Below are 27,036 nucleotides of genomic sequence, written 5' to 3' on the forward strand. Positions count from 1 at the left end.
AGTTCAGCTTTTGGAAAATTATAGTTTAACAGTTTTGGAGGCCATCCACCAAGAAGCTCAAGTGAACTAATTCACCCGATAGAACTAAGTAAATTTTTAAGTGCCCTCACAGTACCTTACACCTAACATGCCTTTACTTGATTCCCAAAGAGATAACTGTGCAGCAAAAGAGTTCAGTCTAACTTTACCCTGTTTCTGTTTTTCTCTCTACTAAGCCTGTGCTTCTGTTTGTCTTATGACTAGGAAGTTATCCCCATTACTGGCAGCAATGGCTGACTTTGGTTCATAGTCCCTGTTGGGCGGATGATGGAGATCTATTCTCTACTGGATGAGAGAAGACAGAGAATCTGGTTTGTTAGTTTTTGTGTATTTATGAGTTTAATCAGTTAAAGAGAACAACTCTTTGAGTACTCAACCAATGAGTTTCTGTATTTATTTTTAACCCGAAGCTGAAGTTGCAGAACTGAAGCTAAAAGCTCTCTATATGTTTTGAATCTATAAATCAGAAAAGCTGTTTCTTCTTGTTGTACATAGAATATTTTCCTATATCCAGAGAGTATTAATAAACCATACAGTTGCATCTCTTGGTTAGAGGAGCCTCTGTAATTTGGCTGGATTATTTTACTTGGCATCATGTCCTCCAGGTCTGTCCACATGCAGCATGTGTCAGAATTTCCTCCCTTTTTAGGGATAAATAATATTTTACTCCTGTGTACTTATCATATTTTGTTTATACATTCATCTGTCCATAGACACATGGGCTGCTTATACTTTTTGGCTGTTATGAATAATGCTTCTATGAACATTGATATACAATAACTGTTTAAGTCTCTACTTTCAATTCTTTTGTGTATATACTCAGAACAGGACTAGCTAGATGACACAGTAATTCTATTTTTAATTCTTTGAGGAACCACCATACTGGTTGCCATAGAGGCTGCACCATTTTACATGCCCACCAGCAATGCACAAGGGTTCCAATTTCTCCATATCCATGCCAATATTTATTATTGTCTGGTTTTTTGATAACCGCCATCATAATGTGTGTGAAGGTGATATGTCTTTGTGGTTTTGATTTGCTTTTCCCTAATGACTGTTAATGTTGAACAACCAATATTATTTTTATGTTTTGTGCTGGCTTAATTTCTAAGATACTTATATAATTTTAAAATGTGGATTAATGTAAATCAACAAATTTAATGAATAACCTTTGGATGCCTCAGCAGTTTCTAAGTAAGAACAAACACTAAATCAATGAGCATAATTTAAGTTTATATGCTTTTATTTTGTAGGTCCGTCTAGTCAAAGCTATGGTTTTTCCAATAGTCATGTAAGAATGTAAGAGTTAAACCATAAAGAAGGCTGAGCGTCAAAGAATTGATGGTTTTGAACTGTGGTGTTGGAGACAACTCTTGAGAGTCCCTTGGACTACAAGGAAATCAAACCAGTCAATCCTAAAGGAAATCAATTCTGAATATTCACTAGAAGGACTGATGCTGAAGATGAAGCTCCAATACTTCGGTCACCTGATGCCATGAGCCAACTCATGAGAAAAAACCCTGACGCTGGGAAAGACTGAAGGCAGGAGGAGAAGGCGATGACAGAGGATGAGATGGTTGGATGGCATCACGGACTCAATGAACATGCGTTTGAGCAAGCTCCAGGATGGTGAAGGACAGGGAAGCCTGGCGTGCTGCAGTCCATGGGGTGCCAAAGAGTCGGACACGACTGAGTGACTGAACAACAACAACTGCTATAGAATGGTCCTATCATTGGGTCACGTCAATAAACATCTTCATCTTTGCCACAAAAGGGATGTGTAAGAAAGTTGTGATATTTGTATTTCTGCACTTTCTTAGTCTTCTATAATGCTCACCTAGTATAGGTAATTCTCAATTTTCTACCTCCCAAGTCCTCTCTATAAGATGGAAGTTATCACTTTATTAAAAATATAATGAAAATGTATAGTTGAGACCATATTAAGGACGAAAATAAGAGAAATAACATCTGTTGTGTATGCAAGGTAACAAGAATTTTTTTTTACAGAAAAAAAAAAAAAAAACAGGTGGAACTGTTCTAAGTAAAATGTCAACTTGCTTCAGAGCACAAAAAAGCATAGTGACAGTGAAAGCCCAAACCTGAAGGACTAGAGCAAGCTGTTGTTTGCGGAAAGTTTCTCTTATTTTCCTGGTTTAAAATACCCAAGCCTGAAAGGAAGCTATAAAACATGTTAAAATGTTAGCTAAGTTCACTCACTTTTGAGGGATGTCATCATCTGGGATACTCTTCTAAGTTTGCAAGTGAAAAAGTGAGGGTCAAGGAGCTTAAGAGACTCGCCCAAGGTCACACAGCCAACTTAGGAGAATGCTAAAAAGGACCTGGAATTCCCACCTTTCAGTTCAGTGTTTTTCTCAGTGGACAAGGTTTATGTGGTACACCACATTAAAACACAATCAAAATATATTAACATGTTCAGTTCAAAATAATGAATGGAGATACTTCAAGAATTTACTAAACCAAAGTATGAGTCAAGAAATATACTTTTTGATGACAGAAATCTTAGGAACTAAAAAGCTTCAAAGAAAGCAAAAAAGTTTCCCCTAACATTTACAATTTCAAACTAGGAACACTGTAATGACCAAAATTTGAACTTTAAACATAGGAAACTGAGAAAAGATTTACAGCAAATGTTTTTAATAAATGTGACAGAAGTAAAAAAAGGAATTTATTTCTTTATTTTTACTGCAGAGCAAATAGATAAAAATTAAGATGTGAATATATAGTTTAGTTTGACATTTCCTTATATTTATATTTTCCTTTACATTTTCATGGACAGAGAAGCCTGGTAGGCTACAGTTCATGGGGTCACAAAGAGTCAGACACGACTGAGTGACTTCACTTTTACATTTTCAACCCTCATCATCAAACAAAAAGACATTTATGAGCACTATCTAAATGCTCAAAAAGAAAAGTAACAGGATCCCAAACTTCTCAGTTCTACACGGTATTTATTGAGCACTACAACAAACACACTAGAAACAAGAGTGACTGTCCTAGTGTGAGCACTTACTTAATGTCAGCCCAATTTGAGACTCCTGCTTTTCCAATCTTTCTTACAGAAGAGAAAAACATCCCATGGTGACAACCCAAACGCATATTTTTATTTAGAACTCAATGACTGCCAACATCAAACAAGACTGACATCCCCATGGAAACTAATCCACGCCCGGATTTACCATTCAAACATTTCCTGAAGCATTCATGCACATCTAATAGATAATGAAAATCGTCAAGGCAGATCACTTTAAGTGTGAGCACAACTGAAGATGCTCAGAGGAATGATGAATACCACTACTTGCTAAAGGCAGGCTTGCCTGGCAACAAGATATCTTGAAGGAACTTAGATGCCTGAACTAATTGATGTCCCATACAGAAAAATCTGCAACAAGAAAACTTAACAGCATTTTTCTATTTGATGTTTGGCTTTCCATTCTAGTGTGCTTTCTTTTATTCTCTGAATCAATTTTTTTTTTTTTTTTTCCTCACATGAGATCAGTTTCTGGGCAAAGACTCTCAGTGGATATAATTTCACTGAGAAATATAAAGTTTCAGCTTCTACTGATTCAACTATGATGTGACATTCAGAGACTAACTAGGAATAAGTTCATTTCTGAACTCAACCCAAATCTGCTGAGTACCACTGTAAGCCCGGGGAATACTGTTCTGACTACCACATGGCTGCTCAAGCATTACTGCAGAGAACTGAGGGGAAGGAATGATGTCTTCAGTTCAATCGGATCTTTGTCAGCAGCCTACCCCAAACAGAACTGCCCAACAGTCCTCAGACTCAACTGAAAGGGAGAGTAATCAATTACAATCCAAATGATTTGGGGGATTTAGCTTCAGAATTCTAACTGTTGCCTCGGCCAACACGCCCTTGCCTATTCAACCTCTGATTCTAAGCGTAAGGTTCAGCCCCTGGAAACTCCAAGACTGTTTCCCAACCCAGGTAACTAGAAAAGCAGCGGTCTTCACTCCTACTCCCACTTTTGACCCGAGGCTCAAACCACTGCCCAGCGTTCCATTTCTGATTAGTCAGTAACAAACAGCAGACTGACAACCACTCTCTTGAGAAGGTCCAGCCCCTCTACCTGTCTGCCCTGGCCTCAGCTCTTTCAAAGCAGCTGGTCCTCCCAAGCACTGTATCAACTCACCAGTTCAAGCCTTATCTCCACAGCGCTCCAATTCAGGCCAGCTCTCTGGCTATCACGCTGGATATGTCCTCTTTATATGGTAAAGCTATTTGAACTCCCTTCTCATGATTAGCAACTCAACCTTCTGCACACCTCGCCCTCCCCGCTACTACCTCTGCAAGCTCCCTTCACTTCTACAGGACTGAGTTTAGGTAAGAGCCAGTCCCTCTTTCAAATTCTGGTTACTGGTGACATCATGATACCTGCCACAGCCATCCCAAGGTCAATGCTATTTCATATGCTGAGTGAAGAGATGGTTAGGTTCTCACGGTCCTTTATCTTCCTGACAGCAAAATGAATGAATGTCACCGCAGGCTGCAAAGCCAGATCCCGACCCGCGCTACCTGCAGTTTGCAATCAGCACACAAATGTGCACACGCACACACCCTAATATACACATATGACCCCAGTGTACCAGAGTTTCAAGTAAGACACAAAGTAGTTTCCAACTTCAAAAAAATTTGTAAAGTTGTTTCTGCAAACTACCAAAAAATGCTAATGTCTAACATTACTTAATATTGGGTACAACTAGTTACTATTTAAATGTTAAGGAAAACACCCATCTCTCTCAATACACAATACTATCCTGGCAAATGTTTACACCATATAAACAGTTTCCATTCCCGTCAGCAATGTTTGAGGGTTCCAATTTCTCCACATCTCACCAGTACTTGGTGTTGTCTTCTGGTTATAGGCATCCCAGTGAGTTTATGTTGGTATCTCATTGTGGTATTAATCTGCATTTCCCTAATGGATTGTGAGCTTATTAGTGATTTATATGTCTTCATGGCAAAATATATAATCAGGTCTCTTATCTATTTTTTAGCCAGGCTGCTTGTCCTTATTATTGCTAAGCTATAACAGTTCTTTCTGTTACTGATTCTAATTTAATTTCACTTAGAACAGAGATCATTTCAATCCCTTTAAATTTACTGAGATTTGTATAATGTTATAGCATATAATCTGTCCTGGAGAATATTCCCTATATATACTTGAAAAAATATGTTTTTTCACTGTTGGGTACGGCTTTCAACGGGTATCAATTAAGTAGAAGTATATTAATAATTTTGTCCAAATCTTCTATATTGCTTGTAATTTTCTATTTGTTTTATCAGTTACTGAGAAAGTTGTTCTAAAGTCTCCAATTATAAGCAATGAATTTGACTACCTCTCTTTTCAGTTCCATGTATTCTGAGGTTCTGTTTTCAAGTGTATCCCATTTTGGATTACTGTCCTCATTTGATGAACTGACCGTTTTATCATTATGAAATGTCCATTTTCCTTCTGCTAAGAGCCATTGCCCTGAAGTCTATTTTGTCAGGTATGAAGACAGCCACTCCTAACATAACATAATCATAATTTATTATGATTAGTATTTACGTGGTATAGTTTACTCTGGTCTTTTACTTTTAACCTACTCATGCTTTCATATTTAAGTTGGATTTTCCTTTTCTTCTTTTATCTAGTCTAATTTTCTGCCTTTCAAATGGAATGTTTAGACGTGTATTGCCCTATAGGACAGCCAATGGCCACATGTGGCTACATAAGTTAAATAAAATCTAAAAAATTTTAAAATCAGTGCCTGACGAGCACAGTGTCTATGTATGACCACTGGCTGCATACATGTTTTCAACTGTACAGATATAAAATATTTCCACAGAGCAGACTTTTGGTTTAGATCATTAATATTTAGTGTAATGATTGCTATGGTTGGGTATAAGTGTACCTGTTTGCTATTTGTTTTCTATTCAACTCACTTGTCCTTTTTTTTTAACCTGTCTTTTTTCTCATCTTTGGGGAGACTGAAAACGTGTTAATATCGCTTCTATCACTACTGGATTATTAACTCTCTTTGCTCTTTTTTTGTTAAGACTATTCTAGGGCAACAGTTTTTAACAGGGAGTCATTTTACTCCCCAGGGACACTTGGCAAAGTCTGGAGACATTTTGTTTCAACTCAGGGGAGGGTGCTACTGGCATCTCTAGGGTAGAGGCCAAACACGCTGCTGAGCATCACACAATGCACAAGACAGGGCCCGGAAAAAGATTCACCCAACCCAAAATGTCAAGAGTGCCGCACTGGCATAGCTCACATTTTTCACTGTTTTCCTTCAAATAATATTATCATCACTTCATGTAATATAAGACATGTTGCTGTTTCGTCACTAGTAGATCTCAAACTCAACTAAACTACCTCTCCAGATTCAATTTTCTTCATAAGGAAACTGGAAATAACTGCTGCATAGACATTCTGTAAGAATAATGTAACCCAAGGGTACCCCCATATACTACAGGTGCTAACTTCTGGAAAAATTATTATGATAACTGCTAACGAAGAAGATCTTAAGCTACCTGGAATGAAGGAATAGGACATTCTTGAAGAGAATCCTAAGTGACCCACATTCCCACGTGGCTTAACTTTTCTTACAAATGCCTCTTCCAATAGTTCTCTACCTTCAAAATGATGGCGAGACTGCACCCTACTGGACTGGCTGGCAAAGTCTGACTTAGAATTTCAAGAATCTCTCAGCCTCTGATACATAATCCCTTTTATTTACCTACATTTAATTGAAGACATCTGTAGGTGGTGCCACACAAATGTAATTCAGGCTTAGGAAATGTCAATAAAAATGTCTGTAAGGGAGAGATGCCATGTAAACCTAGCAGGGGAACGCACATCAGCAGCTACAGAGCCACACGAAATTAGGAATATAATGGAAATATGCTGCCTGACTTGACGAGGTGATAAAAGCTCTTTTCCCATAAAGCTTAATGAGCTCTATTAGTCTTCAGCTTACAGGAATGTAAAAGGGTCAGCCCCACAGAGGGAAGTAACTGACTCTCCACACATGGCTCCATTCAAATGACAGCAGATCAAGTTACTGATGTGATTACTATAACCTGACAATTTCGTTAGATTCATGTGGCAGTTAACTGTTTAGGACTTTCAACAAAGGAACGTGGTTCATTCACAGTAGTTTTTGCGGAGAGGATGAAATTTAAAGTCTCCTCATTTTCAACTACAAACCTCATATATTTTACTTCCTCTACTGAACTATTTTTATTTTATTCAAAATAAGGTATTTGGGGATTAACCATATTTGCAATTTTCCTTCTCTAGCTGAAGCATAAGCTTAATGGCAAAATTAAACATTTAGAGATTCTCAACAGTCTTCTGCCTTGGCTTTGTTTTGGCTCTCGGGTTCTGCGCTGCAGCAAAGGAACAGAATCCTAAACTCAGCACTGCTGGAGACCTGGGGGGAGCAGTCACTAACTATGCCATCAGGTGGCCCCTGGGAAATTCCAAGCTAGAAAATACCAACAGAATGCTCTCAAAAAAAAAAAAAAAATTAAAGTATTTCCCAAATGCTTTAAGAAAAGAAAGCGCATTGGTCATCTTCAATTTTGCTTCTTTTGCCTCTTCCATGTCCATAAGTCCAGTAAGAAAAAAGCTCAGTTTAGTCAAGGTAAAATACAACTCCAGATCATTAAATGGAGAAAGCAGATTAGACAGAAAAGAACAGAAACTATCACTAAACTCTGATCATGATGCTTTCCTTTCTACTTTTCACCAAAGACTGAAGCTTCTACATAAAGATTCCCCAGCATTTAACCAGAATAATATGTAATTTTTATAATATTTGTTTGGTACAAATCTAGGTGTATGGTTGGTACCATTCCAAGTCCTATGTATACTTGAGATCATCCAAAGGTGAAAAAAATAAAGATCTTGATCTTAAGTAGCTACAATCTAGCTGGGAACAGAGACTGTTAACCATATTGAGACATAAATATTAGTCCGTGTGTGCTCTGGCAGCCCTGAGTTCTGCCAAATTATGCAGAAAAGCTTGCTACTCTCAGCCTTCGCGGTGCCTACTTACTTATTCCTTCTTTCATTCATTCAACAAATGTTAGGGGAAGCACACTGACTGAAACTGTCCACCCTGGCCAGGCATCATAGTAACCATTTGCATAACCTGTTTTACGACAGGAGGTCCCGGTAAGGAACAAGGAACTAATAAGCCTCCACCAAGCGGAAGAGTTTGGAAAAGGTCAAAAGGAGACACCACATGTCCGACCACCTCCCAGAATCCTTCTCTCTGGCATCCACTTGGCTGAACAAGGCGTGCACCACCAGGAAGAACTCTGAGTCAGAAAGATTGGCTAAAGACAACCCGGAAACCAATCCCATCACCATAAAACTGGAGACTGCGAGCCATGCGGCAGAGCAGTTCTCCTGGGTTCCCTTACCCTACTGCTCTCCATCCAGGTGCCCTTTCCCAATAAAATCTCTTGCTTTGTCAGCACATGTGTCTCCTCGGACAATTCATTTCCGAGTTAGACAAGAGCCCAGTTTCAGGCCCTGGAAGGGGTCCCCCTTCCTACAACAAATACATATTCAGTGCTTCCTATGTATCAATCGTGTGCATCCTCAGTCGTGTCCATCTCTTTGTGACCCCATGGACTGGAGCCTCCCCAGGATCCTCTGTCCAAGGAATTCTCCAGGCAAGAATATTGGAGTGGGTTGCCATTTCCTACTCCGGGGCATCTTCCCAACCCAGGGATCAAACCCACATCTCTTGCATTAGCAGGTGGATTCTTCACCACTGCACCACCTGGGAAGCCCATGTATCAATAGTACTTAACTATATATGTAAACACAAGGAAGCAAGAGAAATAGGGTCCTCTCTTACTGAGCTTACACTTGAGAGAAATCTACCAGTGAGGACTATTTAAAGTATCTCTGCTATTGTTCAGTAACATCTTCAAACTGGTAGTTTGTCCCAGTGAGGCAGACATCAAGCTCCAGCCTCCTCATTTACTCCCTGTGTAGGTACATTCATCTAGCCCAAACGCCTTCTGCTCAAAACTCCTATTTCTGGCAACTCCCCTGAGCTCTTGCTTAAATGAGAGTCCAGCCTTAAGCATTATCAACATTAGCTCTTCTAAGCTCCTGCCAGTCCCTTTTTTTCCCCAAGACTAGACCCTGTTTTGACATTAAAGATTTCCCTGATGTACATCTCAGTCAAAAGAAAACATTATACTTAAAAACTGATTCTAAGAGATTATATTAAGTACAATAATCATTTTATGACACTTTTCCAAAATGCCTTTTAACTATGCATGTTTTCATGAACCAAATCATGGATTTTTTTTTTACAAAATCAAATTTAATTTTTCCATCTTTTCTTTTGTGATATTTCTCATTCTATGTTTAGAAAGCACTTTATCAACTAAAGAGTAGATTATATAATTTATATTGTCTTCAAGTTTCTTATGATATAGTTTTAACTTTTACTGCTTTTACATCAAAATTCATTTAAAACTCTATGTGACAGGTATTACATTTAGCGTTTATCACACATTATCTCATTTCATTTTAATAACCCTGTAAGTATTATTATCATCTCCATTTTTTAGATTAATTGAAAGATGAAATGACTTGCTCACGGGTCACCCAAGGATCTCTCATTTCAAAGCCCAGAATCTTTCCAAGCTGTGTTTCTCCCTGGTTGGTGGACGTAGAAAATGGAACCAAACCTGGATGGTACTACCCCTCTGGTCTGCTCCGCTTCCCCTGAAACTCATTCAAGCTGGCCACCAGGAGGGTGGGCCACACCACATAACAACAGTAGCTTCAATAATCAGAGAATATAATATGGAAAACAGAGAAGGGAACAACTGCCTCTATGTGGAGCAGTCAGAGGGCCTCGCAGACTACACAGCATCTAGGCTCAGCCTGAAGCAGGATGTGATCTGAAGAGGTTGGGGGCGGGGAAGGGAACACAGAGTGAGGTAAACAACAGAGGCAAAAGGAAGGACAAGTGAAAGGCAGGGACAGTCTTACCATGTGAGGCTGAAGGCACAGCCTGAGAGGAGAACACAAAATATCAGTAAGACTTGAATAGCACTTTATAAACTGCTCCCATGTCCACTGTCTCCTTTGAGAGGTAGAAATCATTATCTGCATCTTAAAGATAAGCAAGCTGAGGCTCAGGGACGCTGTGACCGCCCCGAGTTGTGCGGCTAGTAAGTGAAGACCTGGCCTGAACCTCGGTTTGGTACTGAGTCCAGTGTCCCTCCATGTGCCCCGCTGCTTCCCCTCTCCACTCCTTTCCCAAAGTCTCACCATCTTCTCCGATTAATTCCTTTTCAACCACAGCTCACACTCATATCTGGTTCTCTGATTATCTAAGAGTTTTTGTTATCTCACAATTTTATCACTGGATTTTCAGCTCTAAATTGCAGAACCATTATGAGAATTAGAGGAGAAAGTGAGTCGGGCACCTAGAAGTCTATCTGGGCTATAATGAAGCTCAATACAAGTAAGTCCTTTGCTCTTCCCTAATCAATTCACGGATTTTAAAAAGTTCTCTCAAACTAACTGAAACCTCCTTGGACACAGCCTCTGCCCAGACTTCTCCATCTCCCCTTTAACACCAGGGCAGTTTACAGAGGATAAAGTCAATGTGAGACCGTTATGGAAGGAAGGAGAGAAAACAAGGCTCTAAAATAGATTGATCTGGGCTTCTTTGATGGCTCAGTGGTAAAGACTCTGTCTGCCAGTGCAGGAGACACAGGTTCAATCCCTGATCTGGGAAGACCCTACACACTGCAGAGCAACCAAGCCCATGCACCACAACTATTGAGCCTGTACTCTAGAGCCTGGGGGTGGCAGCTGCTGAGTCCATGTGCTGCAACCCTGAGTCCATGTGCCGCAACCACTGAAACCTGTGCAACCTAGAGCATGTGCTCAGCAACAAGAAAAGCCACTTCAATGAGAAGCCTGAGCACCGCAATTAGAGAGTAGCCCCTGCTGCTGCTGCTGCTGCCGTGTCGCTTCAGTCGTGTCCGACTCTGTGCAACCCCATAGACGGCAGCCCACCAGGCCTCCCGTCCCTGGGATTCTCCAGGCAAGAACACTGGAGTGGGTTGCCATTTCCTTCTCCAATGCATGAAAGTGAAAAGTGAAAGTGAAGTCGCTCAGTCGTGTCTGACTCTAGCGACGCCATGGACTACAGCTTACCAGGCTCCTCCGTCCATGGGATTTTTCAGGCAAGAGTACTGGAGTGGGGTGCCATTGCCTTCTCCAAGAGAGTAGCCCCTACTCACCACAATTAGAGAAAGCCCGCACAGTGAAAAATAAATAAATAAAATAAAAAATTAATACGTAAAATGGACTGATTTCACTCTACCTGATAAAATGAGGGCAATGATCTATTGTGAAGGTGAATGGCCCTGTAACTACTGGCAGTCTTATAAAACAAAGTATGCATTCATCTCATTTATGGTATTGAAGAATATACATCCTGACAAAATGATCACTCCTAAATTATCAAATAAATGCCTCACAAAAGATACCAATAGCAATATTAAGGTCAATGAGTAACCTCTTACCTCCAAAGGTGAGCTGCAAAGGAATCTTGTGAACTGTAGAATCACATTCGAAGAGAATCAGTTTCATCCAATAAAGGAGCAGCAAAAGAGAACACACAAAAAAGAAAAAATTATTACAAAATTTTTCAAAAAGGGCACATAAAGTGAACCTAAATGTCTATACATAATGCTTCATACACCATATAATTCATTAACAGAGTACAGAAAAGCTCAATCTAGACCATAGCATGAGTTTAAATATTTGTCAAAATCTGCATAAAAACAATAAAACAAATATTTTATTTTTTAAAGTTTTATGTCACAACCCTTATGCAATAAAACAATCCCTGTGTAATAAAGGAGGAATCAACAATATAAATGTCACAGGCAAAGTTAGGTAAATGCCTAACTTCAGAGAAGAAAAAGATATAAACCAAAAAGGAAAGCAAGAGGGAAATTAAAAAGTCAAAACCAAGAGAGCAGGTTGGTTAAGTAATAGTGAACTAAAGGGGAAGTTATTTCTCTAGAACCCAGGCTGTTCTGCCCTTCCTCTTTTTTCAACCTCATACACACATTTTTTCTCTCTTTGACTTAAAAATTTCATAAATTATAAATTTATGGCTTATAAATTTCATCTGAAACTAAGTGTTACATGCTGTTTCTCAGCATTTAAATAAATAAACAAATTTTGGAACTGGGGAGGAGCCTGAAAAAACTGACAAAGCAAATCGAGGGCTAGCTCTGAGATGAGGACTGTTACATACCTTCATACATATTCATGATGGTAATCATGTTTTCTTAGATGTTATTTACAAAATCAACACTCCAAATCCTTTGAGACTTATTGTAATAATAAAAAAGCCAAGTAATATAAACTCTGGATCTTACTAAATGCAAATTAACTACACAATGCGATGGCAGGCCAGTTAGCAAGCACTCTTGAACTTCCTCTCCACACAGAGCTAGCTAGTACTCACTGGGAATACAGATATTTTGATTCTCTTTTAGAGATACATACTGAAATATTTCTCAATGAAATTACATGATCTCTGGGATTTCCTTCAAGAGCACAGGGGGTTGGAAGGCAAGTTATGGTGGGGAATGTGCAGACAGAACAAGAAGCGACACTATATGAAACTAGTGAGGACAGGAGATGAACATATGAGGATTCATTATACAAGTCTCTCTACTTTGTGAATGTTTACAATTTTCATAATAAAGTTTAAAAAACATACCAGACATTTCCTACCTCCAAATCTAAAGCAAATAAATTCCTAAAAGATTACCAGTGTACGCCAAAGCCACATAATTAACTAGTAAGTATCATCTAGGCCTTAGATGATAGGGTATAATAAAATGTAGGCACTATTACGACTTTTCTCTTAATTTAAATGATATTAATATGCAACTCAATTATGTTAACTGCTAAAAGAGAACTTTCTGAAAGTGCAAGATATACCAAAAGTTTTTAATTTCATAATGCTGATATGAAGCACATAATTCTAATGAAATTTAAATTGCAACCTTTATAGTCTTGGATTCTTTTTACATTAGCCCAGGATAAAATAATCTCTACCCTTTCTTCCAAGAGTAAAAAGTGCTAGTTGAAAGACTACCCAGTTTTCACAGTATAGGAAAATGAGGCATGGTGCGTTTTTATATTAAAGTTGAGAAAGTTGCTATTGTAGGGTTTCCATGCTTTTTTCCAGTATGTGCCTGTTAACTGTATTATACATACTAAGTTAGAATTTAGAAGTATTTCTGGTTCAGTTGTAATTAATGAATTAATTATGATGGAAGTGTAAAATAAAATTCATATTTTATGGGAAGACAAGAAAAATTTAAACATAAAAAGCAGTGCCATGCCCTTCGGCCTCCTCTCTCCCCTCTAAGACGCACTGTTTATCTGCATCACGCATCCATCACACCTCCCCCATGAGCAGAAATACCTGCTCAACCATGAAAAGCAACATCCTCCCAGCACCATCAAGACAACTGCCTCAAAGATAACATTCCTTCTTGATCCTGTGAGGGGTCACACGACCCATCACTTTGTACCTGCAGATCTGGACTGTGTATCATTTAATGCACAGGCCCCTCTGTCATAAAAGTTCTATAACTGTATTTTGACTTCTAACAGGCAGAACAGTTCTTGAAACTTCTGAATGGCTTCCAGGTTATAATCCTCATTTTAGCTTGAACAAAAGGTTCTATTTCTTTCTTAGATCAACTGGACTGATTACTTTTTTGTCTGACAGAAGTCTCTTTAAATAACGGAAGAATAGCACATACTCTCCAAGAAAACTATTGTCTCCTTGAAACTCAAATAATTTACATTTTCGTCATGTCTGTATGTAACATTCCTGTCAGTTTTTTTTTCAAAACAGACCTAAAAATTATTTTCCTGTTTGATGCTGCCAAAACATGAAATATATAAATTTCTCAATCAGCAAGGCTGTATAAACAGAATAACAAATCACAAGGCACACATTTACCATCCTATTCACATGACATGAGAAAGGATGAAAATGCTTCACCTACTTTATTTTTAGTGCACCAGAAAAACCCACTGCTATTTTCCCTCCAGTTAATTACTAGTATTTAGTAAATTCATTAATAATGAATGACATAATATATTCAGTAGAAAAGGTAATACTTTGAAAAACAACAATCATAAAAAGGCAGATGTAATCTGTAAAGTTTTTGTATATACACTAAAACTGATAACGAAAATAGACACCTTTTTAACAAATACCATGAAGTTAGATCAGTATCAAAAATGGTTCAATTTTGCTGTGAATGTAAACATCTCTAAAAACAGAGCCAGTTATAATGTAGGGGGAGCAGAATTTGCCACCCCAAAATGTGTCTGTTTGGAATATTATTTAAGCTTGTTATTTTTAAGACATAGCAGACTGGAGAAAACTCTGAACACCAAGTAGGAGTTGCCTCTTTGCAAGAAAATATTATACATTGGTAATGGAAATCTCCATTTGAAAGGGTGTCTCCCTTGCTATACCTGAAAGAGGAAGAAAATGTAGCCACCCTACCAAATACATAGAAATAAAAATAGCGAACTGGTGACAGAGGAATATGTTTCAAATAAAGGAATAAGACAAAACCCTAGAAGAAGAACGAAGAGAAGTGGAGATATGCCATCTATCTGATAAAGAGGTCAAGGTAATGATCATAAATAAGCTCAAAGAACTTGGGATAGAACAGATGAACAGAGTGAGAAGTCAGATGTTTTTAACAAGGAGAAAATGTCAAATACAAAAAAGAACCAAACAGAGATGAAGAATACAGTAACTAAAATAAATAATAACACTACCAGGCATCAACAGTAGATTAGATGACAGAGAGGAAGAGAGCGGCAAGCTGGAAGGTAAACAGTGGAAATCACTGAAGCTAAACAGAAAAAAAGAGTAAGGACTTCCCTAGCGGTCCAGTGGTTAAGAATCCGTCTGCCAATGCAGGGGACACAGGTTCACCATCCCTGCTCCAGGAAGATCCCACATGACGTGGAGCAACTAAGCCCATGCACCTCAACTACTGAGCCCACATTATAGAGTGCGAGGCGCAACTACTGAGCCCGGGAAACGAGAGAAAGCCGCACGCAGCAACAAAGACCCAGTGCAGTCAAAAACCAATCAATCAATAAATTTTTGAAAACAGAAATGAGGACAACTTAAGAGACCTCATGCAGCATCACAGGTACTAACATTCTCGTGTGCAGGGGTCCCAGAAGGACGAGAGGGAGACAAAGGGTAGAGAACATACACATACATACTATCAACAGCTGGAAACTTCCCTAACCTGTAAGAGGAATCAGACATCTAAGCCCAGGAAGCACAGACAGCCCATACAGGATCAACGGAAAGATCACACAAAAGACACACCATACTTAAAATGGCAAAAATTAAAGATAAAGCTACAACAAAGGAGGCAAGAATACACAATGGGGGAAAGACAGTCTCTTCAATAAATGGTGTTGGGAAAACTGGACAGCTAAATGGAAAAGAATCAAACTGAACTACTCTCTCACATCAATCACAAAAGTAAATTTTAAATGCATTAAAGACTTAAATTTATTTAAAAAAATATTTTATGGAAGTATAGTTGATTTACACTGTTGTATTAATTTCTGTTGTAACGCAAAGTGACTCAGTCATACATATATATAAATTCTTCTTCATACTCTTTCCCATAATGGTTTATCACACGATATTGAGTATAGTTCTCTGTGCGACAGTAGGACCCTATTGTTTATCCATTCATCTAAAATAGTCTGCATCTGCTAATTCAAAACTCCCAATCTTTTCCCCCCACCCTTCTTCCTCCGTGGCAACTGCAAGTCTCTTCTCCATGTTAAGATTTCAATTTAAATGTAAGATGTGAAACCACAAAATTCTGGAAGAAAACAGAGACAGTAACTCTTTGACATCAGTCTTAGTAATATTTGGGGGGGATGTCTCCTCAGGCAAGAGACATAAAAGCAAAAATAAACAAATAAGACTACTTCAAACTAAAAAACCTTTGTGCACAGAGAAGGAAATTAGCAACATAATGAAAAGGTTATCTACTGAATAGGAGAAGATATCTGCAAACGATGTATCTGGTACAGGGTTACTATCCAAAATATACAACTCAACATCAAGAAAACAAACACCTGGATTAAGAAATGGGCAGAGGAACTGACTAGACATTTTCCAAAGAAGATATACAGATGGCCAACAGGCACATGAAAAGATGCTCAACATTACTTATCATCAGGGAAATGCAAATCAAAACCACAATGAGGCAGCAACCTCACACCTGTTAAAATGGTTATTACCAAAAAGACAACAAACAACAAGTACTGGCAAGAATGTGGAAAAAAGGGAACCCAGGTGCACTGCTGGTAGGAATGTAAACTGGCACAGCCACTATGGAAAACAGCACAGAGATTCCTCAGTTAAAAATAGATGTACCATATGATCAAACAATTCCATTCCTATGTACTTAACCAAACAATATGAAAGCACTAATTCAAAAAGATATATGCACCCATATGCTCACGGCAGCATTATTTATAACAGCTAAGAAACAAAAGCAACCTAAATGCCCATTAACAGATGGATACAGCGATGTGGTACACACACACACACACACACACACACAAAATGGACCTTTCTTTTTCGGCTGTGCCATGCACCATCTGGGATATCTTAATTCTCTGACCAGGGATCGAACCTGCGCCCCCTACAGTGGAAGCGTAGAGTCTTAACTACTGGACCATCAGGGAAGTCCTCACACAATGGAATATCACTCAGCCATAAAAAACGGAATCTTCTGAACCCTTTCAATCTTTCAATCTAAGATCCTACAAGCCATGTGGCCTTAAACAATTACTTAATTAAAATGAAATCTTGCCATTTGCAAAAACTGGATAGACCTGGTACTCTTGCCTGGAAAATCCCATGGACAGAGGAGCCTGGTGGGCTGAAGTCCATGGGGCCGCTGAGGGTCGGACACAACTGAGCGACTTCACTTTCACTTTTCACTTTCATGCCTTGGAGAATGAAATGGCAACCCACTCCAGCGTTCTTGCCTGGAAAATCCCAGGGAAGGGGGAGCCTGGTGGGCTGCTGTCTATGGGGTCGCACAGAGTCGGACATGACTGAAGCGACTTAGCAGCAGCAGCAGAGGATATTATGATAAATGAAAGAAGTCAGAGAAAGAAAAATACAGTAGGATTTCACTCATATTTGGAACCTAAAAAACAAAACAAATGAATAAACAGAAAAAGTTATAGACACAGAGAACAAACAGGTGGTTGCCAGAGGGGAAGAGGGTGAGGGGGGAGAGAAGTAGCTGAGGGAAATTAAGAGGTACAAACTTTCAGCTGCAAAATAAATGAGTCACAGGTATGAGCTGTATAGTATGTGGAGTATAGTCAGTAACAGTGCAACACTTTTGTATGGTAGCAGATCATAATGACAGTTACCACGGTGATCATTCTGAAATGCACAGAAATATCAAATCACATGTTGTGTAACAGGAACTAACACAGCCGTGTAGAAGAGTTATATTTCAAAAACAAAAACTCATAGAAAAAGAAATGAGATTTGTGGTTACCAGAGGTAGCAGTAGGGGGAAGGAAAACTGGATAAAGGCAAGTCAAAAAGTACAAACTTCTAGTTATAAGATAATTAAGTACTAGAGTTGTACACACAACATGATAAACGTCATGAACACTGCTCTGTGCTATATATGAAAGTTTTTAACAGTAAATCCTAAGAGTTCTCATTGCAAGGAAAAAAAATTTTTTGATTTCTTTAATTTTGTATCTTAATGAGATGATGGATGTTTACTAAACTTATTAAGATCATCAGTTCATGGTGTCAGTCAAATCGTTACACTGTACATCTTAAACTTATACAGCTCTGTATGTCAATTATTTTTATTTTTCAATAAAACTGGGGGAATAAAAAGGGATACATACAGATCAATACTATCGCTACGAAGTCACTCACTAACCTTGCTTCTCTTGCAGCATTCTGACTCACTACTCCTAGTACCGTTATTCTATTAACCATCAGCAGCCTATCTCCTAACACCTCATTCCTTTCAGAGAAGCACTTAATGCTTACCAAAATTTTCTAAACAGTTTTCCAAGTACACAAAATTGCAGTTAAACCTCCTGTCACCTACAATTAGTAAATTCTTTCTTTTTCCAAGACTTGTTATTAACAATGTCAGTTTTGGGGGGCAGAGAGGAGTGGGGGAATAAAAAGAATACACACTACTAATTTTGCCAGAATAGCCCAGGAAAACTATTAATATAATCAACTATTTATCTTTATAATGTTAAATATCCAACATATAAGTAATTTAAGCTAATATCTTCCTGAAATGCCTTTTTCTGTGTAATAAGGATCATGTTAAGTTCCTACATAAAGAAGCACCAAACAGCATATTTTATAAGGTAAGCCACAGTTTTTCCCCTAAACCAAAGAATATCAGTGAGGTGTACCTATTTGTCAAAGTGGAATTCTAAGTCTTAAAACTGCTCACATGAATTATCCAGAATTTTCTTGCATTAACAAAATACTTCTGCCGCTCCTGTTTTTTGGCCTGTCACCCTGGTACATGGTGTGCTGTGCTGTGCTCAGTCACGTCTAATTCTTAAAAAAGAAGTCTGACCATATTAGGCTATGATCTAATAAGATATTTCTTTAAAATTTTATAACAAGCAAGCTAAATCATACAAAATGTAAAATATTAACGTTTTTCTATCAGGAATATGGAAGCTTTAATTAAGAGTCAATTATAATAAGCTAAACTCTCTCCCTACCCCATTTAAGAAGTCATCAACAGAATGAAAATTAAACCTGTACATAATAGGAAGTCAAAACTAATGTTTGAGAACTAAGATCCTGTTTATTCTAATTTTAGTGGGGAGTAAAAAGAGCAGATTTAGGTAATTCTGCAAATTCACCTTTATAGATATTCCCTATTCCATTTGTGAGCAATGCAGCTGAAAGACATGACCATCTGTACTGCCTTTTCTGGTTAGACCTTAGAACCTTGGACAGGACATGATGCTTCAGTAAATCTTAAAAGACGACAATGAAAGCCTTATTACAGTCTAACATATTCAAACCTCTGTCTTCTGAGCCATTACATTTTTTTTTCCTGACAGAAAGAACAGTGATCTAAGAATTAGTCTGGAATCTTACTAGCTCTAGCTACTTGAGTACTTAAATTATCTGTCTTAATTTTCTATCCACAAAACGATTTCAGCCTAATCACCTTCACCGATGGTGTCCTCTGGCATGCCAAGTTCCCAAGACACTCTAAAAAATGACTCCATGGCCAAGTAAGTTTGAGAAATGCTGCATACTATTGCTGTTTCATCTCCCCTCCTTCATCTTACAGAAAGAAGTACAAGATATACAGACAAATTACAGGCCCTGAGAATCCCTGCAGTCAAACAAAAAACTATACTGTATCCCAATATAGCTGGAACAACAAAAAACCCTTTAGCTTCTTTTAATCTAGTGCTTTGCAAAATTATATAACCAGAGTTCTGTTTGTTGGTTGGTTTTTAATTTCATGTAACATTTATTACCATTTCACAGAACCAATATTCCACAATTTTTTTTTTTAAATTTTATTTTTAAACTTTACATAATTGTATTAGTTTTGCCAAATATCAAAATGAATCCGCCACAGGTATACATGTGTTCCCTATCCTGAACCCTCCTCCTTCCTCCCTCCCCATACCATCCCTCTGGGTCGTCCCAGTGCGCCAGCCCCAAGCATCCAGTATCGTGCATCGAACCTGGACTGGAAACTCGTTTCATACATGATATTTTACATGTTTCAATGCCATTCTCCCAAATCTTCCCACCCTCTCCCTCTCTCACAGAGTCCATATCTCTTTTGCTGTCTCGTACACAGGGTTATTGTTACCATCTTTCTAAATTCCATATATATGCGTTAGTATACTGTATTGCTGTTTTTCTTTCTGGCTTACTTCACTCTGTATAATAGGCTCCAGTTTCATCCACCTCATTAGAACTGCTTTGAATGTATTCTTTTTAATGGCTGAGTAATACTCCATTGTGTATATGTACCACTGCTTTCTTATCCATTCATCTGCTGATGGACATCTAGGTTGCTTCCATGTCCTGGCTATTATAAACAGTGCTGCGATGAACATTGGGGTACACGTGTCTCTTTCCCTTCTGGTTTCCTCAGTGTGTATGCCCAGCAGTGGGATTGCTGGATCATAAGGCAGTTCTAGTTCCAGTTTTTTAAGGCATCTCCACACCGTTCTCCATAGTGGCTGTACTAGTTTGCATTCCCACCAACAGTGTAAGAGGGTTCCCTTTTCTCCACACCCTCTCCAGCATTTATTACTTGTAGACTTTTGGATCGCAGCCATTCTGACTGGTGTGAAATGGTACCTCATAGTGGTTTTGATTTGCATTTCTCTGATAATGAGTGATGTTGACCTTTTCATGTGTTTGTTAGCCATCTGTATGTCTTCTTTGGAGAAATGTCTATTTAGTTCTTTGGCTCATTTTTTGATTGGGTCATTTATTTTTCTGGAGTTGAGCTGTAGGACTTGCTTGTATATTCTTGAGATTAGTTGTTTGTCAGTTGCTTCATTTGCTATTCTCTTCTCCCATTCTGAAGGCTGTCTTTTCACCTTGCTAATAGTTTCCTTTGCTGTGCAGAAGCTTTTAAGGTTAATTAGGTCCCATTTGTTTATTTTTGCTTTTATTTCCAATATTCTGGGAGGTGGGTCATAGAGGATCCTGCTGTGATGTATGTCAGAGAGTGTTTTGCCTATGTTCTCCTCTAGGAGTTTTATAGTTTCTGGTCTTACGTTTAGATCTTTAATCCATTTTGAGTTTATTTTTGTGTATGGTGTTAGAAAGTGTTCTAGTTTCATTCTTTTACAAGTGGTTGACCAGATTTCCCAGCACCACTTGTTAAAGAGATTGTCTTTAATCCATTGTATATTCTTGCCTCCTTTGTCAAAGATAAGGTGTCCATAGGTGCATGGATTTATCTCTGGGCTTTCTATTTTGTTCCATTGATCTATATTTCTGTCTTTGTGCCAGTACCATACTGTCTTGATAACTGTGGCTTTGTAGTAGAGCCTGAAGTCAGGTAGGTTGATTCCTCCAGTTCCATTCTTCTTTCTCAAGATCGCTTTGGCTATTCGAGGTTTTTTGTATTCAAAATTCTTATTCTAAGAAACACTGGTCACTGCCAGCTCTGAACCGTTTTTCCCCATCTATACTTAGTAGAAATGCTTACTGAAAATATTCAGCATGGCTGTTTAGTGTCTGAAAAATCTAATATAAACTATCAATGAGTCAATGGCTCTTTCCCCCCACTGTAATTAAGAGTCGTGGTCCCCAGCCAATAATATCTCTTAAGGGGATCCTTGTAAGATTTAGCACTTTGGAATGGTGAAGGGACTAACGCTCAAGTCCACACCATGAAAAGAACTGTAATAAATGACTCTTAAAAGATTAATACCTGTCCAGAATCACAAAAGTCCATTAACACTAACACACAGAGTGAGCTATAAACGTTTTGCTCATAGTGTTGATTCCAGTTTGCTAATGCACATCCTAATTAGTGAGCTACTTCAGTGCATATTCTTTTACTACTTGCAACTCTTCCCCCAATTTCTAAGCGCAACAGGGATGTGAGCTATAATTAAGTCATTCACTAACACCTACCTCATGTGTTCACTCTAATAATTGAATATTTTATAAATAGTGGCTCTGTATCCATTAACAAAAATAGTGTACATTTGAACTTATTAAAACTTCATTATTTACTACCTCCAACTTTGGTGTTTGTTTCTTAAAATTAAAAGGTTACATTTGAAACATGAGTCTATAAATCCAGGGAAGAAATTCCTAATTCTATAGCTTGAAGAGGTGCACTCAAAGAGAACGGAATTTAAAAGAATTTTGTTGCTTTTCAACACTACCAGCAGTGAAAAAAATCACCACAGAGTGTACATCAAAATGCAAAGAAAAGGGGTTCTTGGTAAAGTCACCAAAAGGAATACCCACAAGAGAAAGACACGAGTGCCGGTGACGTCGTGTGCTGAGCGGCTCGCTTCTCTAATGAGAGGGTCATCCTACCCCAGGACCCTGTCACCTGCTTGTTTGTACTATTAAGTAAGTTAAGCACCAGCACAGAATATGAAAAAACTCTCACAAGAAGTGTGGAAGCAAGTTTAGAAGTGTGTTTAAGAGAAAAGGTATCTTAGCATTTCTTTAAAGTCAATGTTGGGACCAAAGTTTTATGTAGTAAGAGAAACCTTTATATATGTTGCTTTCTTAATCTATAAATTAAGTGTACAAAAATGCAACAAAATGGGAAAGCTTTAAAATCCCATTCTTCTTACAGTATACTAATGCATATATATGGAATTTAGAAAGAGGGTAACGACAACCCTGTATGTGAGACAGCAAAAGAGACACAGATGTATAGAACAGTCTTTTGGACTCTGTGGGAGAGGGAGGGGGGGATAATTTGGGAGAATGGCATTAAAACATGTATAATATCATATAAGAAACGAATCGCCAGTCCAGGTTTGATGTAGGATACAGGAAGCTTGGGGCTGATGCACTGGGATGACCCAGAGGGATGGTATGGGGAGGGAGGTGGGAGGGGGATTCAGGATGGGGAACACATGTACACCCGTGGCGGATGCATGTTGATGTATGGCAAAACCAACAGAATATTGTAAAGTAAAAATAATAATAATAATAATTAAAAAAATTTTTTTTTTAATTCCATTCTTCTAAAAATAGTTGCCTAGGTATTGAATATAGGCATTTCCAGATTGGGAAAAGATATTTAGAATATACATGTACAGTCAGCCCTCCATACTCTCCCATCCACAGACACAATCAACCACAGATGGAATATATATATATATATATTTTTAATTTCAGAGAGGTCCAAAAAGAGCACATAATATGTAAAAATCCAATAAGTTGTACATCTAAGATTTGTGCACCTCACTATCAGATCAGATCAGATCAGTCGCTAGTTGTGTCCGACTCTTTGCAACCCCATGAATCACAGCACGCCAGGCCTCCCTGTCCATCACCAACTCCTGGAGTTCACTGAGACTCATGTCCATCGAGTCGGTGATGCCATCCAGCCATCTCATCCTATGTCGTCCCCTTCTCCTCCTGCCCCCAATCCCTCCCAGCATCAGAGTCTTTTCCAATGAGTCAACTCTTAAGCATGAGGTGGCCAAAGGACTGGAGTTTCAGCTTTAGCATCATTCCTTCCAAAGAAATCCCAGGGCTGATCTCCTTCAGAATGGACTGGTTGGATCTCCTTGCAGTCCAAGGGACTCTCAAGAGTCTTCTCCAACACCACAGTTCAAAAGCATCAATTCTTCGGCGCTCAGCCTTCTTCACAGTCCAACTCTCGCATCCATACATGACCACAGGAAAAACTATAGCCTTGACTAGACGAACCTTTGTTGCCAAAGTAATGTCTCTGCTTTTGAACATGCTATCTAGGTTGGTCATAACCTTCCTTCCAAGGAGTAAGCGTCTTTTAATTTCATGGCTGCAGTGACTATATATAAACTTAAAAATTAACTTTAGGGTTTCCCTGGTGGTCCAATGGTTAAGAATCTGCCTTGCAATGCAGGGGACAGCGGTTTGATTTCTGGTCCAGGAGGATCCCACGTGCTGCAGGGCAACTAAGCCCATGCACCACAACTACAGAGCCTGTGCTCTGGAGCCCACGGGCCACAATTACTGAAGCCCACAGGCCCCAGAGCCTGTGCTCCACAATAAGAGAAGCCACCGCAGTGAAAAGCCCACGCACCGCAGCTAGAGAGCAGTCCCCACTCATGGCAACTAGAGAAGCCCACAAGCAGCAACCAAGACCCAGTGTAGCCAAATCAATCAATCAATATTTTAAAAAACTATTTTTAAAAAAGGAAATAGTATTCAATTTCTCCTGGGGAATTTTTGTCAAAATCATTGAAATCACAGAATTTGACAGAAGAGGAATCTTGGCAGTTATCTAATCCAACTCCTTTAGTCTACACCTAGATAAACTGTGGTCCAGAAATGTTACATTATTTTACAGTCAGCAACAAAACTAGGGTTAGAACCTAGATGCTTTTTCCAACCCATGATTCCCTTTGTTATACCCATGACTAAAGAGCACTATTCATTAGAATTGACGAAGGAAGCAACAAAGCCCAGGGGTACCAAGTCTCAGTGCTATAAAACAACACTAAGATGTGGTGATATATAGGTGTTGAGGTAACAAGTCTACAACAAAACATAAACATTTTTATAATAATGAATATCAATCAATGAACAGCAAAAATGGGAGATTAGAAAAACAAAACCTTCAGAAGCGTCATAGACTAGATGGGAGATGCCCTACGCTGTTTTCCAGCCTCAGCAGTACCCCTGCTGTTCTGTGAACATGTCAGGCCTGAGATGTACCACCCAGAGATACACACAGGTGCACGCTCTTCATCCAGGGGTCTGCCAAGGAGCCCCCTTCTCAGAGCCTCTCCTGACATCCTCATATAATTATCCCCGTGTCTCACCTCCTCTTCCCTTTTCTCGTTAGCGCACATGATCCTGACACGGTACAGCATACTACTTGTTTATTCATCCTCCTCAGTTCAGTTCAGCCGCTCAGTCGTGTCTGACTCTTTGCGACCCCATGAACCGCAACACACCAGGCCTCCCTGTCCATCACCAACTCCCAGAGTCTACCCAAACCCATGTCCATCGAGTCAGTGACGCCATCCAACCATCTCATCCTCTGTCGTCCCCTTCTCCTCCCGCCCTCAACTTTTCCCAGCATCAAGGTCTTTTCAAGTGAGTCAGCTCTCCGCATCAGGTGGCCAAAGTATTGGGAGTTTCAGCTTCAAGATCAGTCCTTCCAATGAACACCCAGGACTGATTTCCTTTAGGATGGACTGGTTGGATCTCTTTGACCATAGCCTTAACCAGATGGACCTTTGTTGGCAAAGTAATGTCTCTGCTTTTTAATATGCTGTCTAGGTTGGTCATAACTTTCCTTCCAACCATCCTCCTCACTATCACATAATCTCCCCTAGGCAAAGAGCGTTTCTCTCCCATTCCCTGTGCTACATCCCTGGAGCCTAAAGTGACACCTGGCACACAGGAGGGACTCAGCAAATATTTGCGGCTTAACTGCCTAGATGCATTCATTCATTTGTAAATTGGATTAATGAATTCATAAACAAGTAAATGAATTTTCAACTCTTTTTGCCTATTATGTCTTCATGGCCACTGGCTACTTTGCAAAACTGGGTCATCTGCCCAAGGTGAGATGCCACAGAGATGCAGTCATCAGTAACCTAAATTGGTATCAAGTGAAGAAACACCAGTGTGCTTTTCATCAGATCTCCCCCGGACCACCTATGTCCTCAATTTAACTCCTTTAATTTCCTGCAGAGAAACTTCCAATATTATTTCTGACGAGCAACTACTCAACAGATTACTGAGGACAAAACTAGGTATCACTTAAATGGCACTAAGTGGAAAAAAGGATTCAAATTGACCTTGAAAAATGGGTATCTTTCAAAAATCTGAATGACATGAATTAGGGATAGCAGAAAATACCACAAAACCTAGAAATAAAAATTAGCAAGAAAGCACAGCCAAAATAAAATTACTTTAAAAGCTCTCTGACCACAGCACTAAGAAACTGGATTTATTATCAGCAACTGAATTATTATTAAAAATACTTGACTATATTAACAACCATACTAATAATGGTTATAGGCACTACTTCACATACGTATCAGACCAACCAATTCCAAGCAAGATCAAATATCTCCACATCATGCCAGGTACATATACTGGATTGACCAAAAAGTTCATTTGGGTTTTTCAATAAGATGCTATGGAAAAACCTGAATGAATTTTTGGGGCAACCCCGTATTTCCAATACTCTTTAAATATTATTGCTATTTTAACATTTTAAACATTAATGCAAACTTCTGAAAAGAAGTCTTTAAAATACTGGTTAGTTAAAATGCACAGAGGACCATGTCTTATTCATCTATGCATCCCCAGGACCTACCACAGTGACTGGAACATGCTGGGAATCACACATTTACATATCTGGTTGAACAGAAGAATCACACTCCTCCACAGACCAGGAGCCACTCTAAGTGTGAAACTTTGAGCTATTTCTAGAATGACTGTCATGGAAAAGCCAGTGTATATGTTACTTTACAGACAATATTTATAGACCTAGACATATTCTGGATTTTTAAAATCACATATATAATGTATATATTTTACTTTTATAATTAACTACTGAGTGGAAGGAAATCAACTGCTTTTTAATCATGCAAGGAGTTAGCTAAGTTATTTGGCATATCAATGAATTTCCACAGCAAAAACACAAACTTTCCTTGTTTAGGCCAGCCAGTCCTCAATAGGTTGCATTGTTCACTTGTCAAGTCATTACCAGGAGGTCGTAAAACCAGAGGCTCCTCAGACTTAATGGAAAAAGCAGACCTGAAATACAAAAACTACAGACAAACGGCAACGTTGCTCCCAACAAGATGATCCCTTTCACGTGAGCTTTGCACACACTAAAATGTACTTAACTTTCTCAATACTCTCCCTCAGCTTTTACTTCGTACAAGACAACTGTCAAGAGCTTTGACATCATATGAATTTTCCTTTGGTTTCACATCACAGGTTTCAAGAACACATTTTCTTTCTTGTAGTTTTCCATTTGGCAACAGTGAGTTCTCTCTCCAGCTGTTTCTGAAAAATGGTCAACTCAGCTGCCCATTCATTCAATGAATGTTCTACTGGGCATCTACTCCATTCCTGGCACTCTGCGCT

General features: G+C 38.8%; 1 protein-coding gene across 16 annotated transcripts in view; it reads right to left on the reverse strand.

Moving 5' to 3' along the window:
- ATE1 (arginyltransferase 1) overlaps positions 1–27,036 on the reverse strand; it is a 163,872-nt gene that overhangs the window by 104,999 nt on the left and 31,837 nt on the right. For all 16 annotated transcript variants that reach the window (XM_055559998.1, XM_055560008.1, XM_055560007.1 and 13 more), the window contains one exon: positions 11,651–11,683. In XM_055559998.1, the coding sequence (XP_055415973.1) occupies positions 11,651–11,683 (33 nt within the window). The remainder of the gene's footprint in view (positions 1–11,650; positions 11,684–27,036) is intronic.

This window comes from Bubalus kerabau, chromosome 22 (assembly GCF_029407905.1).
Source record: "Bubalus kerabau isolate K-KA32 ecotype Philippines breed swamp buffalo chromosome 22, PCC_UOA_SB_1v2, whole genome shotgun sequence".
Classification (NCBI taxonomy): Eukaryota; Metazoa; Chordata; class Mammalia; order Artiodactyla; family Bovidae; genus Bubalus; species Bubalus kerabau.